At 48.8% G+C, this 15,947-nt stretch overlaps 1 protein-coding gene across 4 annotated transcripts in view; it reads right to left on the reverse strand.

Annotated features, from left to right (window-relative positions):
* FAM193A (family with sequence similarity 193 member A) overlaps positions 1-15,947 on the reverse strand; it is a 382,414-nt gene that overhangs the window by 42,727 nt on the left and 323,740 nt on the right. For 3 of the 4 annotated variants that reach the window (XM_033950625.1, XM_033950602.1, XM_033950608.1), the window contains exons 19-20: positions 7,184-7,414; positions 6,440-6,589 (exon numbers count right to left, since the gene is read on the reverse strand). In XM_033950625.1, the coding sequence (XP_033806516.1) occupies positions 6,440-6,589; positions 7,184-7,414 (381 nt within the window). The remainder of the gene's footprint in view (positions 1-6,439; positions 6,590-7,183; positions 7,415-15,947) is intronic. The other variant, XM_033950616.1, reaches the window with a different exon arrangement.

Genomic DNA, 15,947 nt, shown 5'->3' on the forward strand with positions numbered 1-15,947 from the left:
GGGGGTTTCATCAGTTGAGCCAGGACCACATTCAAATTCCACACGACAGACGGAGGCTTAAGAGGGGGACAAACCCTGAGTAACCCTTTCATGAAGCGTGTCACCAAGGGATGGAGAGACAGAGGGCGTCCATCCAGAGGTTGGTGGAAAGCAGAAATCGCACTGAGATGAACCCGCACCGAAGTGGTTTTCAAGCCAGAGCGCGACAAATGAAATAAATAGTCCAGAACCGAGGATACCGGAACTGATACCGGATCCAGGTGAAAAGACGAACACCAGGTGGAAAACCTGGTCCATTTCTGCGCATAGCAAAGCCTCGTCGAGATCTTGCGGGAGGCTTCCAACACCTCCCTCACCGATTGAGACAGGTCCGGAGGAGTCAGGGAACAAGAAACCAAGCTGTCAGGTGCAATGACTGCAGATTGGGATGTAACATGGATCCTTGACTCTGAGATAGCAGAGAAGGAGAGACAGGTAGGGGAAGAGGCTCCCTGGCACTGAGCTGGAGCAGCAGGGAGAACCAGTGCTGACGCGGCCACCGAGGTGCTATGAGAATCATCGTGGCCGTGGACGATTTTAGGTGTACCAACGTTCGCATGATCAGAGGGAACGGAGGGAATGCATACAGGAACCTCCCTTCCCAGTCTAGTAGGAAGGCATCCGCTTCCAGACGGTCCCGCGAGTACATCCGAGAACAATATAGTGGTAGTTTGTGTGTCTCCGGAGAGGCAAACAGATCCACCTGTGGCGTTCCCCAGCGAGCGAAAACCTCGCGTAGAACTGCTGGGTGCAGGGTCCACTCGTGCGGTTGCAGAAGTCGACTGAGTTTGTCCGCCAGGCAATTCCGTTCTCCTTGGATGTAGACCGCCCGGAGGAAGATGTTCCGGGAGGCCGCCCACTCCCAAAGGCGAAGAGCCTCGGAACAGAGGGGCCAAGATCCCGTTCCCCCCTGCTTGTTCACATAGTACATTGCCACCTGATTGTCCGTGCGGACGAGGACCACCTGGTCCTGCAATATGTGAACGAAGGCTCGAAGTGCTAGGAAGATGGCCCGCAGCTCCAGCACGTTGATATGACACCGACGGTCTTCTGCCGACCACAGGCCCTGCGTGCGAAGACCGTCGAGATGGGCTCCCCACGCGTACTCCGAGGAGTCCGTGGTCAGGACCTTGCGAAAAGGCGGAGTGCGGAACAGTAGCCCCATGGACAGATTTGAAGAGTCTGTCCACCAACGCAGCGATTTCCGCAAAAGCGGAGTCACCGAAATGAGGCGAGACACCGGGTCGCACTCCTGACGCCACTGGGACGCGAGGGTCCACTGAGGGATCCTCAGATGTAGCCTCGCAAACGGCGTGACATGTACCGTCGAGGCCATATGGCCCAGCAGCATCATCATGTGCTTGGCCGACACCCTCGATAGTTGAGAGACCTGGCGGCTCATCCGTACCAAGGCTTCCAACCGCTGGGTCGGCAGGTAGGAGCGCAGGCGCACCGTGTCCAGCACCGCACCTATGAATTGAAGAGACTGAGACGGCCTCAACTGAGACTTTGGAAAGTTTATCTCGAACCCGAGAGTTTGCAGGAAGGCAATAGACTGTCGGGTCGCTGAGATAACCCCCTCCCTGGTCGGGGCTTTGATGAGCCAATCGTCCAGGTAAGGGAACACATGGAGTCCACGTGACCTCAGGGCTGCCGCGACCACCACCATGCACTTCGTGAATACTCGTGGGGACGCGGCCAGGCCGAAGGGCAGAACCCTGTACTGGAGGTGGAGGTCCCCCACCTGGAATCGTAAGAATCTTCGGCAGGCGGGGTGCACCGGAACATGGGTGTATGCTTCCTTCAGGTCGAGGGAGCACATCCAGTCCCCTTCCTCCAAGAGAGGATACAAAACCGGGAGAGATAGCATTCGAAACTTCTCCCGGGCCAGGAATTTGTTGAGCTTCCTGAGGTCCAGTATGGGGCGCAGGTCCCCGGTCTTTTTTGGAACCAAAAAGTAGCGGGAGTAAAACCCCGTACCCCACTGGTCCTTGGGGACCGGCTCGACCGCCCGAAGCTTCAAGAGGGCTTTGGCTTCGGTTATAAGGGTCAGTAGCTGCGAACGATTGCAGGGGACTGAACTTGGGGGACTGTCCGGTGGCGAGGACACAAAGTTGAGCGAGTAGCCCTCGGAGACGATCCGGAGCACCCAAGCGTCTGAGGTAATCCCGGTCCATGCCTCCCGGAAGGACCGAAGACGGCCCCCGATAGGAAGGGGTTCCTGTGAAAGTGCGGAGGGGAACCCGCCCCGTCCGCTCAGCCCGTCAAAAGGAAGGCGCGGGCTTAGAAGGGCCCTGCGCCGGGGCTTGGGTTTGTCCCCCTCTGCCTCGCTGAGACGGACGTCTCGGAGGCGGTCTCGAGAAAGCCGGGGTCGACTTCTGAGGGTATCGGCGCGGCGGAGGCCGGAAGGGTTTCTGCGGCGGGGGCCTAGGTTTGGGGCGGACCAGGGATGCTAGAGAGCGCTCCTGCTCCGACAAGCGCTTGGTCGCCGCATCCAATGACTCGTCAAATAACTCGGACCCCACACAAGGCAAGTCTGCCAGGCGTTCCTGCAGGTTTGGGTCCATGTCGAGGGTGCGAAGCCAGGCCAAGCGGCGCATGGCCACCGCGAGGGCCGACACCCTCGAAACCAGCTCAAAGGCGTCGTACACTGCATGGAATAGGTACAACCGCAGTTGAGACAGGTTGGACATAAACTTATCGAATCCTGCTCTTTGGGAGTCCGGTAACGAGTTTCGATATTGAGGAAGGTCCTTCACCATACCACGCAAATAGGAGGAAAAGGTGAAGGCGTAATTTAGAACCCTGGTGGCCATCAGGGAATTTGAATAGAGGCGACGGCCAAACTTGTCCAGGGTCCGCCCCTCCCTGCCTGGTGGAACCGCCGCAGAAACCCGTGAGGGCTGTGATTTTTTAAGAGCAGACTCCACCAGAAGAGACTGGTGTGAGAGCTGCGCCTTATCGAACCCTTTAGGGGGAATCGTCCTATACTTCGATTCCATTTTTGAAGGCACAGACGTGACTGTAAGAGGGTTTGACAAGTTCTTCAGCCAGGTTTGCAGAAGGACACTGTTGAGAGGGAGTCTAGGCACCTCTCTAGGAGGAGTGGGGAGGTCCTGTTCCTCCAAAAATTCTTTGGAATACCGAGAACCTACCATAAGGTCAATCCCCAGGGCTTGGGCCATGTCCTGAACGAAGGATGAAAATGAGGACGGCCTAGCCTGGGGAGACGGGGTTCTCGACCGCCCCACCGAGGAGAGGGGGGAGGCCTCATGGGAATAATGAGGATCCCTAACAGATCCCGAATCCCAGGATCCCCTCTCGAGGGCCCTCGAGGGGGAAGGGGAAGTTATCCTCCTCGCAGAACCCTTGGGACACTCTCCCGTTTTCTCGGCGAGGCGGCCCGGGAAGACTTCCCAAGAGGTGAGCGGAGGAGCCTCGGGTTGTCGAGGCGCAACTCCGACACCTGCAGCGCCTCGCCCCCGAACGACGAGGAATGGTCGCGCCGAGGCGAGCCTCGGGGCCGCTTAGACTTCCTCGATCGACGCCCCGTCCGAGGTCGCGTCGAGGGCGAGGCGTGCCTGGAAGACCCGGAGGAAGAGGAGGAAAGACGGCGCACTCTGCGCAACTTTTCTTTGGGCCTTACACTCCGCTCAGGGGGTTCTCCCGAGGTCGAGGTCCGGGGCGGGGCCGAGGCCGAGGTGAACGGGGCCGCAGTACCCGAGACCGAGGTCGCCGAGGCCGGGGCTCCCGAGGGAGCCGAGGCCGGGGCCTCTGAGACCGAAGGCGCCCCGGCCGAGGTCGAGGCCGCCGGAACCGCAGCACGCTGCAACACTTCCAGGGCTCCCGACAGCTCCGAGGAGATCAGAGCTCGGAGGAGATCCTGGAAGGCCGGAATCCCCACGAAGGTGGGGAGTTCCGAGTCCGGGGCACACTCCCTGGAGGGCGACCTCGGTCTCGAGTATTCCCTCGGGGTGTGCGGAGTCGAGGTCCGATGCGGGGCCGGGGTCGACCCACCCGCCTTGGCCTGACTCGAGGATGGCTTCTTTGCTGAAGGGGATGGAACAGAGGACTTACCCGAAGCTTGCTTCACCGACGACGCCTTCGATGAAGAGGGCCGAGGCGAGGCCGAGGCCCCCGAGGACGCCGAGGCCGAGGTCAAGGCCGGGGCCGAAGCCGAGGCCGACGTCGAGGCCTTAGGTGGCGCGTCGACGGCGAACAATTCCGCCATTCTGGCCTTACGTCGACGGAGGGCCCTGTTTTGGAAGGTAGCACAGCGATCACACGAGTCTGTCGGATGTTCGGGCCCAAGACAGACAATGCACCACCGGTGAGGGTCAGTGATGGAAAGCAACCTCTCACACCGGCTGCACTTTTTGAATCCCGTAACAGGACGGGACATCCACGAAGAAAAAGAAGAAGGCCGGGAACGTACAGACGTCCCGCGGCCACGGCTTCCGGGAGCCCCCGGAGCCCGACGAAAAACGAAAGACTTTTTTTTTTTTTTGAAAAGAACCGAAAAGAAAAACAGCACCGCGAACTAATTCGAAGGGGAAAAACAAACTAAACGCGGCAGCTAGAAGGCAAAAACACTGGAGCTCAGATCCACAGGGCTTTCTTGCTCCGCGGAAAAATTTGAACTGAGGACCACGAGGTGGGATGCGCCCTCTAGTGGGCGAGAAGGCATGCACATGCGTGGTGCAGTGTGCAAACTTGAAACTTCAATCAAGTTTGCTTGAAAAGCTGTCCGCGCCCGGGCTCCGTAGATGACGTCACCCACATGTGAGAATATCATGCCTGCTTGTCCTGGGATAATTCTATATTACTACGTTGGCAACTATTTTGCTAATGAGGGAAGACGAAGATGATATCCCCTAAAATGATCCAGACTGTCAACCTCAAATCCTCTCTTTCTTGGCACATTATTATACTTCTACTACTACTACTACTATTATTAATAATTATTTCTAGAGCACTACCAGACTTATGCAGTGCTGCACAGAGTCACAAAGGAGACAGCCCTTCTTGAATGAGCTTACAATCTAATAATCAAGAAAGACAAACAGGGTGCCAGGATAGGGGTTACAGTTAGAGGGAATGGTTAAACTGCAGGCTAGGGGAGTAGGGTTATGAGTTGAAGGCTGTCTCAAAAAGTTGGGTTTTCAACCTACTTTTAAACAAGGGAAGTGGTGTGGTGGAAGGACTCAGGTAGGCGGTGAGATAAAAGGAACAAAGTCTAGAATTGAAATTGGAGGAGAAGAGTACAGATAAAAGCAATTTGTCTGAAGAATGGCATTCTCAGAGAGGTGTATAAGGAGAAACAACAGAGTAGAGATACCAAGGGGCTACAAAATGAACAGACTTGTAAAGTTAGTAATAGTAGTTTGAACTGTATGTGAAGGCAGATAGGGAGCCAGAGAAGTGATTTGAGGGGAGGGGGTGCGGTGAGTGTAACGAGGTTGGCAGAAGATAAATCGTGCAGCAGAGTTTTGTACAGATTGCAGGGAGGAGAGATGCCTCATCATTATGTTTCAAATAGCAGCACTATCAGCAGTTTTCAAACTGCTGACTGTATAGTATGTGATTAGCAGAACCTGCCCATGAGTTTGAAAATTGCTCCCAGTGTCATCATTTAGGTGAGGAGTATTCCAGACAAGAGGGCTTTGAGTGCTACAATGCTATAGGTTTTTAAAGCCCTCCATTTAACCATTGGTCCATCTCTAATAGTTTCAACCATCTAGTGAGGAATCTGCTAGATTTCTTGACTGGCTGAATATTCCTGTTGCTGCAATAGATATTATAGTAATACTGCTTATAAATAAATGTGTTTCAATACTGTATTAAAAAATTTGAAAAATAAAATTTAAGACAAGAAAGTAAAGCCTTTTTATCCACCAATCTAAAATAAAAATAAAGATCAAATTATTTTCACTAGTTCTAGATCATTTGAATGAATAAAAAAATGTTTGCTAATTTAAAATGGTCTCCCTAAGGGTAAATACACGTAACAGCCTACCATTTAATATTAACATTTGTTGCTGGGAAATTGTTACCCTCCACATGCAATAATTATTTCCATTCAAAAACACTCAGAAGAGCTTTCTATACACAGATTGAAAGGATACATGTATGACTGATAGTAGCACTGGCATATTAAGAGAGCTTCAATAATCTGTAAATTAAATACCCTCAGTTATATAACAGAGGCTATTCCTAGCTTAATATGGTTAACCCCCAAATAATATGACATAAAAAAGATGCAACACCAGCACTCAACCACAGGCCCAGGATATGACTTCAGTAAGTTTTTCTCTGTTTTTTTTTTTTTTTTTGGTAGTAGATGTTATGGGGAGCTATGCACCCATAGGTGCTCCCAGCCACTGCTGGCCCCAATGCTAACCTGCTGCTTTTCCGGTCGTTCTTTGTCTGGCTCAGCTGCTGCTTTGTCTGTCCACTCCACGGCTGCGCTGGTGCAGGTTCCCTGCATGCTGCCCTCTGAGCCAAGCACATGGCTAATTATAATATCGATTGCTGGGCTGGCCCCACACTCCTATGCGGTAGCACATGGGTAATTATAGTATCATCATTAATCAAGGTAATATTCTTAATACAAAATGTATAATTATAATATCAATATTATAATTATCTCTTGGGGCCTCTCTGACCTCAGTGGAATGTATAACCCATTAAAAAATTGCTGGGATTTCCAATTCGTTTCCATTGGGATCAGACCCCAAAATAATTAGGCACAATAAGCCAAACTGGAATTATATTTGGCATCGTTGTTTTTTAAATGTATTTTTAGGCAATAATCTTTTCAGATTAAACAGTATTTTGTTATATGTATATAGCCCATTCAATTAGTACATTAGACTCAGTAAGCTGAGAGTCAATATTCCTAGTAATGGACACAGAGACGTGCCAGTAAAGTATATGAAAGCAAGTGGTATAAATGTCACCTACAGCATACCATGCATCATTCTGGGTGACACTCATGAACCTAGTGAGTGTAGCCATCTCTCACAAGGTCAGGAAAATCTTTATTTACCAAACAGTTAAAATGCATCTGTTTTAAACCTGAATACTAAATGAAAATTTATAACTTAAGAATAAACAATGCTATAAATATTGTTAGGTTTCTTACCTTTCTTTGCTTGTGTCTTGCTCGCTTTGCTGCTCGAGAGCTGCTTACTGGTTTGGCCTCAGAACTATTTATAAACTGTAGCAGGTCTTCTACTTTTCGATGATCAACTACTTCTTCCCTTTCTGAGATCTGGTCTGGTTTCTTGGGTTGCTCTTCTTTCCTCTTTGTTAGCCGTAAACGAAGCTTCTCCCTCATTTCTGCATAATTCCTACTAGTTGGTGCTGCTGGAGGCTAACAAGATTAAGTGAATATATGTAATTCAGTGATCTAATTTAGGCAATCCATTCAAAACTTTAAAATTTAACAGGATATGACAAATATACAAAATTCTATGATGCAGTGTGCTATAAAAATGATATCTAGACCGCTAAGAACCCTTGAGGACTTTGAGGCCAATAAAGTCCTTACTAAATTACTAAAAAAGGAGAAGGAATTGGCCCACAATCAAAATTTATTTCAAGAGAAAAAGATTGAGAGGGGCAGTTTCAATAATAGTGAAACTCAATTTTAATAGGTTTTTGAAACAAACCTCTAACCTAAACATTATTACTCCAATGGACATCAGTATGAGCCATTTGAAAGGCACCCAATATGTATTAGAGGCTCAGGCAGTGACTTTATGATGACTGGCATCACCTAGACAAAGTCTAGATAAAAGTTACTGCCTCATACATCATGTTGTCCATGGTATAGGAGAAAACCTCAAATGTGTAAAAGTGAGTCAACAAACAGTCCCTTTCAACCATTTACCCCTGGGATGCAGCGCATAAACTCCCAAGGCTTATTAAATAAAGTGTCAATGGCAAAAAGTGCCTATGCTAGAATAAAGTGTCCATGGCATAAAAAAGTGCCTGTGCTACATTAAAATTTATCAACAGTGAATAAGTGATACAACCAAAAAAAGGAAAAAATAAATAAAAACGCCCAAAAGAAAAAAGAGAAAATGATTTAAAAATGAGTCCAAGTATTCAGTCAAATGTGTTAAAGGACTAGGAGTTCATAGAATAAAGTTGGAAAAGAACTTGAAACCAATCAGTTCGGTCCTGAGAAAACACCTGTTCGAGTTCCAATTCAAGTTCTTCAAGGACCAAAAATTCATTAACTAAGTTCTTATAATACACAAGTTCTATGATCATTGGAGGGATTTTACATAACTCCCGTTTCCACCTAATTGCACACTAGCCCCAAGTTTCAAAGAAATGACGAATACTTAGCTTAATAATAAGTAGCGAGTGTTGCTGATGTAAATCTCCACTCAACAGAGCTCCGTTTCATCACCTTCATCAGGAGCGGGGATCCATGAAAATGAAAAAGCGACAAGCCGAAAATAAAGCTGTCAGCTAGCAGGGCGATGGAAAAACAATGAAGCCATCAACCTCTTATTGTGGAGCGGTCGCAAATAGCACCGCCACCTCAGAACAAAGTGAAGTCAAAAATGGTGCCATTTTAATGGCTGACACTTTATTTAATAAGCCTTGGGAGTTTATGCGCTGCATCCCAGGGGTAAATGGTTGAAAGGGACTGTTTGTTGACTCACTTTTACACATTTGAGGTTTTCTCCTATACCATGGACAACATGATGTATGAGGCAGTAACTTTTATCTAGACTTTGTCTAGGTGATGCCAGTCATCATAAAGTCACTGCCTGAGCCTCTAATACATATTGGGCGCCTTTCAAATGGCTCATACTGATGTCCATTGGAGTAATAACGTTTAGGTTAGAGGTTTGTTTCAAAAACCTATTAAAATTGAGTTTCACTATTATTGAAACTGCCCCTCTCAATCTTTTTCTCTTGAAATAAATTTTGATTGTGGGCCAATTCCTTCTCCTTTTTTAATAAAAATGATATGCCAGAAAAAACCCCAATAACTACCAGCTAAAATCTTTTCTAGCTGAAAGGTGAGCTAGTGTGATTGATGTTCAGTTTTTCCAACAGGATTATTAGTGCTGAAGTACAATACAAGACAAATTTGAATGTATATTCACCCTCTTGGATTGTACCATGAAGTAAATTGAGCAGGCTTTAAGTTCTAACTTACTGTCAAATTCTACACAGTTTTGCTATAAATTTTATCAGCTTTCCCCATTTTTGTTTTCCTTTTTACTGGCTCAATTTTTTGTATATTCCAATGTGTTTTCTATATTTTTGCTCTCTCCTCCTTAACTGTGGGCAAAGTCAACCAACAGTAGGAACTACTCTCCAGCTTCTTTACTCAAGTTTTAGAGAACTGTGCGTGCCTTCCTGCCAGTTGTTGTTGCCTGGGATCTAGCCGGTCACGTATGTAGGGAGGAAGAAAATATATATGAAACTATGTATTCTGCTGTCTTCAGAGAACATCTGCTACAGGTAAGTAACTTTGTTTTCTCCAAGGACAAGCAGGAAACAGATAATCTCATGTGGGATGCCCTAGATGAGTGTTTTTCAACCTTTTTACACCCGTGGACCGGCAGAAATAAAAGAATTATTTTGAAGCCCGGCAAACTACTAGGACTAAAATTTAAAAACCCTGTTTCTGCCCCATCTCCACGAGCTCGGTCACCTCAGTAACTATAGAAAAATAGACAAATATAGTGCAAAATATAGACAGCAGATATAAATTCTCAAAATTGACACATTTTGATCACTAAATTGAAAATAAAATAATTTTTCCTACCTTTGCTGTCTGGTGATTTCATGAGTCTCTGGTTGCGTTTCTTTCTGTCTGTGTATCCTTTCTTTCATTTCTTTCTTTCTGCACTCAGGCCCAAGAATTGTCCCTTTCTATTCCTTCCCTCTTTCCTTCCTATGTCCTTAGTGTCCCCGGTGCCTCCTTCCCATGTCCTTAATGCCCCTTCCTGTCTTTAGTGCCCCCAGTGCCTCCTTCCCATGTCCTTAGTGCCCCTTCCTGTCTTTAGTGCCCCCAGTGCCTCCTTCCCATGTCTTTAGTGCCCCCTTCCCATGCCTTTAGTGCCCCCAGTGCCTCCTTCTCATGTCCTTAGTGCTCCTTCCTGTCTTTAGTGCCCCCAGTGCCTCCTTCCCATGTCCTTAGTGCCCCCAGTGCCTCTTTCCCATGTCCTTAGTGCCCCTTCCTGTCTTTAGTGTCCCCAGTGCCTCCTTCATAAGAACATAAGAAGTTGCCTCCACTGGGTCAGACCGAGGTCCATCTCGCCCAGCGGTCCGCTCCCGCGGCGGCCCATCAGGTCCGCGACCTGTGAAGTGGTTTCTGACCACTTCTATAACCTACCTCAAGTTCTATCTGTACCCCTCTATCCCTTTATCCTCCAGGAACCTATCCAAACCCTCCTTGAACCCCTGTACAGAGTTCTGGCCTATCACATCCTCCGGAAGCGCGTTCCATGTGTCCACCACCCTGTGGGTAAAAAAGAATTTTCTAGCATTTGTTCTAAACCTGTCCCCTTTCAATTTCTCCGAGTGACCCCTAGTGCTTGTGGCTCCCCACAGTTTGAAGAATCTGTCCTTATTCACTTTCTCTATGCCCTTAAGGATTTTGAAGGTTTCTATCATGTCCCCTCTAAGTCTCCTCTTTTCCAGGGAGAACAGCCCCAGCATTTTTAACCTGTCAGCGTATGGAAAATTTTCCATACCTTTTATCAGCTTAGTCGCCCTCCTCTGCACTCCCTCGAGTACCGCCATGTCCTTCTTGAGGTACGGCGACCAGTTGTGAACACAGTACTCCAGGTGCGGGCGCACCATTGCGCGATACAGCGGCATGATGACTTCCTTCGTCCGGGTTGTGATACCCTTTTTGATGATGCCCAGCATTCTGTTTGCTTTCTTTGAGGCTGTCACACATTGTGCCGATGGTTTCAGTGATGTGTCGACCATCACCCCCAGGTCCCTTTCCAGGTTACTCACCCCTAGCAGTGTTCCCCCCATTTTGTAGTTGAACATCAGGTTCTTTTTCCCTACATGCATGACCTCATTTGCCACTTTTTTGCCCAGTCTTCCAGTCTCGTTAGGTCCCTTTGCAGGTCTTCACAGTCTTCCGTGTTTCTAACCCTGCTGCAGAGTTTGGTGTCATCAGCAAATTTGATAACCTCACATTTTGTCCCTATCTCCAGATCGTTAATAAATATATTGAACAGTAGAGGTCCCAGCACTGACCCCTGCGGAACTCCGCTCGTGACCCATTGCCAATCTGAGTATTGGCCCTTGACTCCAACCCTCTGTTTCCTGCCCGCTAGCCAGTGTTTGATCCATCGGTAGATATCCCCTTGCACCCCGTGGTTCCACAGCTTTTTAAGTAGCCGTTTGTTAGGTACCTTGTCGAAGGCTTTTTGGAAGACAAGGTAAATGATGTCTATGGATTCTCCCTTATCCATCTGACTGTTTATTCCCTCAAAGAAGTACAGCAAGTTCGTGAGGCATGACCTTCCCTTGCAGAAGCCATGCTGGCTCGCCTTCAGTTGTCCATTGTTTTCTATGTGTTCGCAGATTGTGTCCTTTACCATTGCTTCCATCATCTTTCCTGGAACCGAGGTCAAGCTCACAGGCCTGTAGTTTCCCGGGTCACCCCTTGGTCCTTTCTTAAAGATGGGCGTGACATTTGCTATTTTCCAGTCCTCTGGGATCTCCCCAGTTTTTAGGGAGAGGTTACATATTTGGCGAAGTGTCTCTGCTATTTCTTTTCTCAGTTCTTTTAGTACCCTTGGGTGGATGCCGTCCGGGCCTGGTGATTTGTCGCTCTTTAGTCTGTCTATCTGTCTGAGGACATCCTCTTTGCTTACCTCTAGTTGTACCAGCCTTTCGTCGTGTTCTCCGTTTATAATCACCTCGGGTTCTGGGATATTGGATGTGTCCTCTCTGGTGAAGACTGACGAGAAGAATTTGTTTAACCTTTCAGCTATCTCTTTTTCCTCCTTTATCGCTCCTTTCCTGTCTCCGTCGTCCAGTGGTCCCACTTTCTCTCTGGCTGGTTGTTTCCCTTTCACATACCTGAAGAAGGGTTTGAAGTTTCTTGCTTCTTCTGCCAGTCTTTCCTCATATTCTCTCTTTGCCTTCCTGACCTCTCGATGACATTCTTTCTGGTGTCTTTTGTGCTCTTCCTGGTTTTCCTTTGTTGGTTCCTTTTTCCATTTCTTGAAGGATGATTTCTTGTCGCTTATCGCCTTTTTAACTGCAGATGTTATCCATGCTGGGTTTCTAGTTCGATTTTTTTTGCACCCTTTCCTAAACCTTGGGATGCACAGGTCTTGTGCCTCGAGCACTGTGCCTTTAAGCAGTGTCCAGGCTTCCTTTACGGTCTTCACCTTCCCTGAGTTGCTGCTGAGCTTTTTTCCTACCATTTTCCTCATGTCCTTGTAGTTTCCTTTTCTGAAGTTGAGTGCTGTCGTTGTGGTTCTTTTCACCTTTGATGTTCCCATGTTTAATTTGTACTGGATCATGTTGTGATCGCTGTTCCCTAATGGTGCTAGTACCACCACTTCCTTTGCGGGTCCCTCTAGCCCGTTGAGGATTAGGTCTAGAGTGGCATCCCCTTGCGTTGGTTCTGTGACCAGCTGCTCCATGAAACAGTCCCTTATCGCCTCTAGGAATTTAGTTTCTCTCGTGCAATTTGAGTGCCCAATGTCCCAGTCTATTCCCGGATAGTTGAAATCCCCCATAACCACCACCCTTCCACTTTTGCATACCTGCCTCAGTTCGGCCTCCAGGTCCAGGTCGTTTGCTTCTGGCTGTCCTGGTGGGCGATAGTACAGTCCCAATTTGATGTCAGCTCCTTCCCCTCCTGTCAGCTTAACCCATAGTGACTCCAGACTGTCTGCCCTTATTGTTGTTTCTGTTCTGGATGAAGGAATGGAGTCCTTTATATACAGTGCTATTCCTCCCCCCTTCTTGTGTGCCCTGTCCTTCCTGTAGAGTTTGTACCCTGGAAGGGCCACATCCCATTTGTTGTCCTCTGACCACCATGTCTCTGTGATTCCTATTATGTCTATGTCCTTTTTTCCGGCTATAACTTCTAGCTCCCCCATTTTAGTCCTTAGGCTCCTAGCATTTGTATATAGGCAATTTAAGTCCCAGTTTGTTACCTTTTCTTTTGGATCTACTCTTGATTTGTTGCTCCTGCTGGTCTCCTCACATGTTGCCTCCTGTGGTGTGTCTATCCCGTCCTCTGCCCGCTTCTTTGTTCTTTGATAGCCCTCTGGATCCGGCTGTTTCCTCCTTGTCTTGCTCTTTAGCTCTAGTTGCCTCTCGGGTCCCTGTGCTGCATCTTTGGGTTTATGTCCATAAAGTGTCCATTTTGTCTCTAGTCCACTATCGCCATTTCCTGTTTCAGTATCCTTGCTTGATACTGTGGTCCGATGTGTCAAGGTCAGATCGACTATCGGCTTTCCCCTTGTTATCAGTTTAAAGTCATGTCTATGCAGGTCTGGATGTTACGTGCCAGCATCCTCATCCCAGCCGTGCTCAAATGCAGTCCGTCTCTCCTGTAGAGCTTGTTTTTCCCCAGGAAAGTTGACCAGTTCCGTACAAAGAGGAAACCCTCCTCGTCACACCATCGCCTCAGCCATCCATTTGTTGCTTGCAGCTCGGTCTGCCTCTTCGCATCTGCTCTTGGTACTGGCAGGATCTCTGAAAAGGCTATCTTCCCTGTCCTCTGCTTCAGCTTCCTTCCCAGGATCTTAAACTGCTCGGTCAGTGTAGTCATGTTGAAATTCCTTCTGCTGACGTCATTTGTTCTGATGTGGATTATCACTGCTGTGTCCTCTGTCTCAGCTCCCTCCATGATACTCTCAATTCTGTCGGAGATGTCCTTTGTCCTCGCCCCTGGGAGACATGTCACTAGGCGATCCGCTCTGCCTCCTGCTATGTGACTGCCCACCTCTCTCAGGATTGAATCTCCCACCACGAAAGCAGATTTTCCTCTCCTCAGCTTCCTCCTGGGTCTCAGGTCTGTGTCGATGATTGGGTCCTCCAATCCTTCCTTCTCTTTAGTGCCCCCAGTGCCTCCTTCCTAATTCCCTCTCACTGCCTTCCACACTTTGTCCCACCCCCACCCCCGAAGCCAGCCTGCCTGCCTGTCTATCTCTCTCCTTCCCTCCCTGACCAAAGCCAGCCTGCCTACGTCCTTCCCTCCCTGTCGCGCAAAAAAAAAAAAAAGCCTCCCTCCTTCCTTTCCCCTGCTCTTACCGCCCTGCTGCTGCTGCTAAAGCCGACAGGAAGTCTTCTTTCCGATGTCAATTCTGACGTCGGAGAGGACGTTCTGGGCCAGCCAGGCAGCGATTAGCTGGCCCAGAATGTCCTCTCCGACGTCAGAAAGAAGACTTCCTGTCAGCTTTAGCAGCAGCGGCAGGGCGGTAAGAGAAGGGGACCTGGGGAAATGAAGGAGGGAGGGACAGGAAATGATCGCCTGTCTCGTTGTCCCCAAGCACAGCTTCGGGACACTGTCCTGAAGCTGTGTGTGGGGACAACGGGACAGGAGGTCTGAAAACGGACCTATGGTCACTTTAATCTTGCCCTTTGCGGACCGGCAGAAATTTCCTGTGGATCGGTACCTAGATCACTGTTCTTCAACCGCCGGTCCGCGGACCGGTGTTGGTCCGCAGATAATTTCTGCCGGTCTGCGCAAGGCCGGCGAGATCAAGTCGGCAGTTAAATTTCCTGCCGGCTGCGGTTCCTCCCGACTGCAGTTCCTGCTGACTGCTGTTCCTTCCAGCCTCAGGCGATCAAGACAGGCTGCCGACGTTGGGGCCTATCCTCTATGAGTCTCGCCTGTTAGGAAACAGGAAGTTGAAACAAAATAGGTGGGACTCAGAGAGTGAAGGTCCCGACGTCGGCAGCCTGTCTTGATCGCCACCCCTGCAGAGTTGCTGAAGAGGGCTGTGGGGAAGTTGCAAGTGGAACGGAGAGAGCTGCAGATACATGTGCAGGTGGAGGGAGATGGTCAGTGTGTGCGAGCAAGATCCTGGGGAGCCTTCACAGTGGCTGTCTCCCCTCCCACCAGCTCTCCTACTTGCCAGGGCAGTGATTTACTGGCAACTTCCTGCAGGCAAGTACTGAGAGCTGCTGAAAGGGGAGGAAGCCACTGTAGGAGGCTGGGAAGCTGCTGGATAAAGAGAGAGCTGTTACTGGACTTGGAGGGAGTTAGGAGAGATGCTGCTGGGAGGGGAGGAGGGAAAGGGATGGGAAGAGAGTTAATGTTGGATAGAGGGAGGAGTCAAGGGAGAAGAAGGAGAGATGCTGCTGGGAGGGGAGGTGGGAAGAGAGTTAATGTTGGATAGAGGGAGGAGGGAAGGGAGAAAGAAAAAAGGAAGGAAACAACTGGCAGGGAGATTACAGGAGGGGAAGGGGGTCTGGGTGGAATGGAGAGATCAGATGAGGGAAAGGGGAGAGAGAGGAATGAGAAAGCAGAGAGACTTTAATGCTGGAAAGGGGGTCAGCAGAGAAATGAGAGAGGGATAAAGATGCTAGATCTGGTGTAGGAGAGATAAAAATGAAGAAGGCAGTGAAGCTGGAATGAATGATGTAAAAAGGAGAGAGGAGGCACAGGCTGGATGGACAGGGGAGAGGGGCATAGAAAGAAGTCAGATACATATGGAAGGGAGAGGGCAGACATTGGATAGAACACGCAGATGCTGGATTGAAGAGACAGGCCAGACGCTGGAAGGAAAAAAGTGAAAACAAGATGAAAGCAGAAACCAGAGACAACAAAAGGTAGAAAAAATAATTTTATTTCTATTTTGTCATTAGAATATATCAGATTTGAAATATATATCCTGCTAGAGACATAACTGGGGACTGCAATATTCTGTTAGCATGATATT

This window comes from Geotrypetes seraphini, chromosome 1 (genome assembly GCF_902459505.1).
Source record: "Geotrypetes seraphini chromosome 1, aGeoSer1.1, whole genome shotgun sequence".
NCBI classification, from domain to species: Eukaryota; Metazoa; Chordata; class Amphibia; order Gymnophiona; family Dermophiidae; genus Geotrypetes; species Geotrypetes seraphini.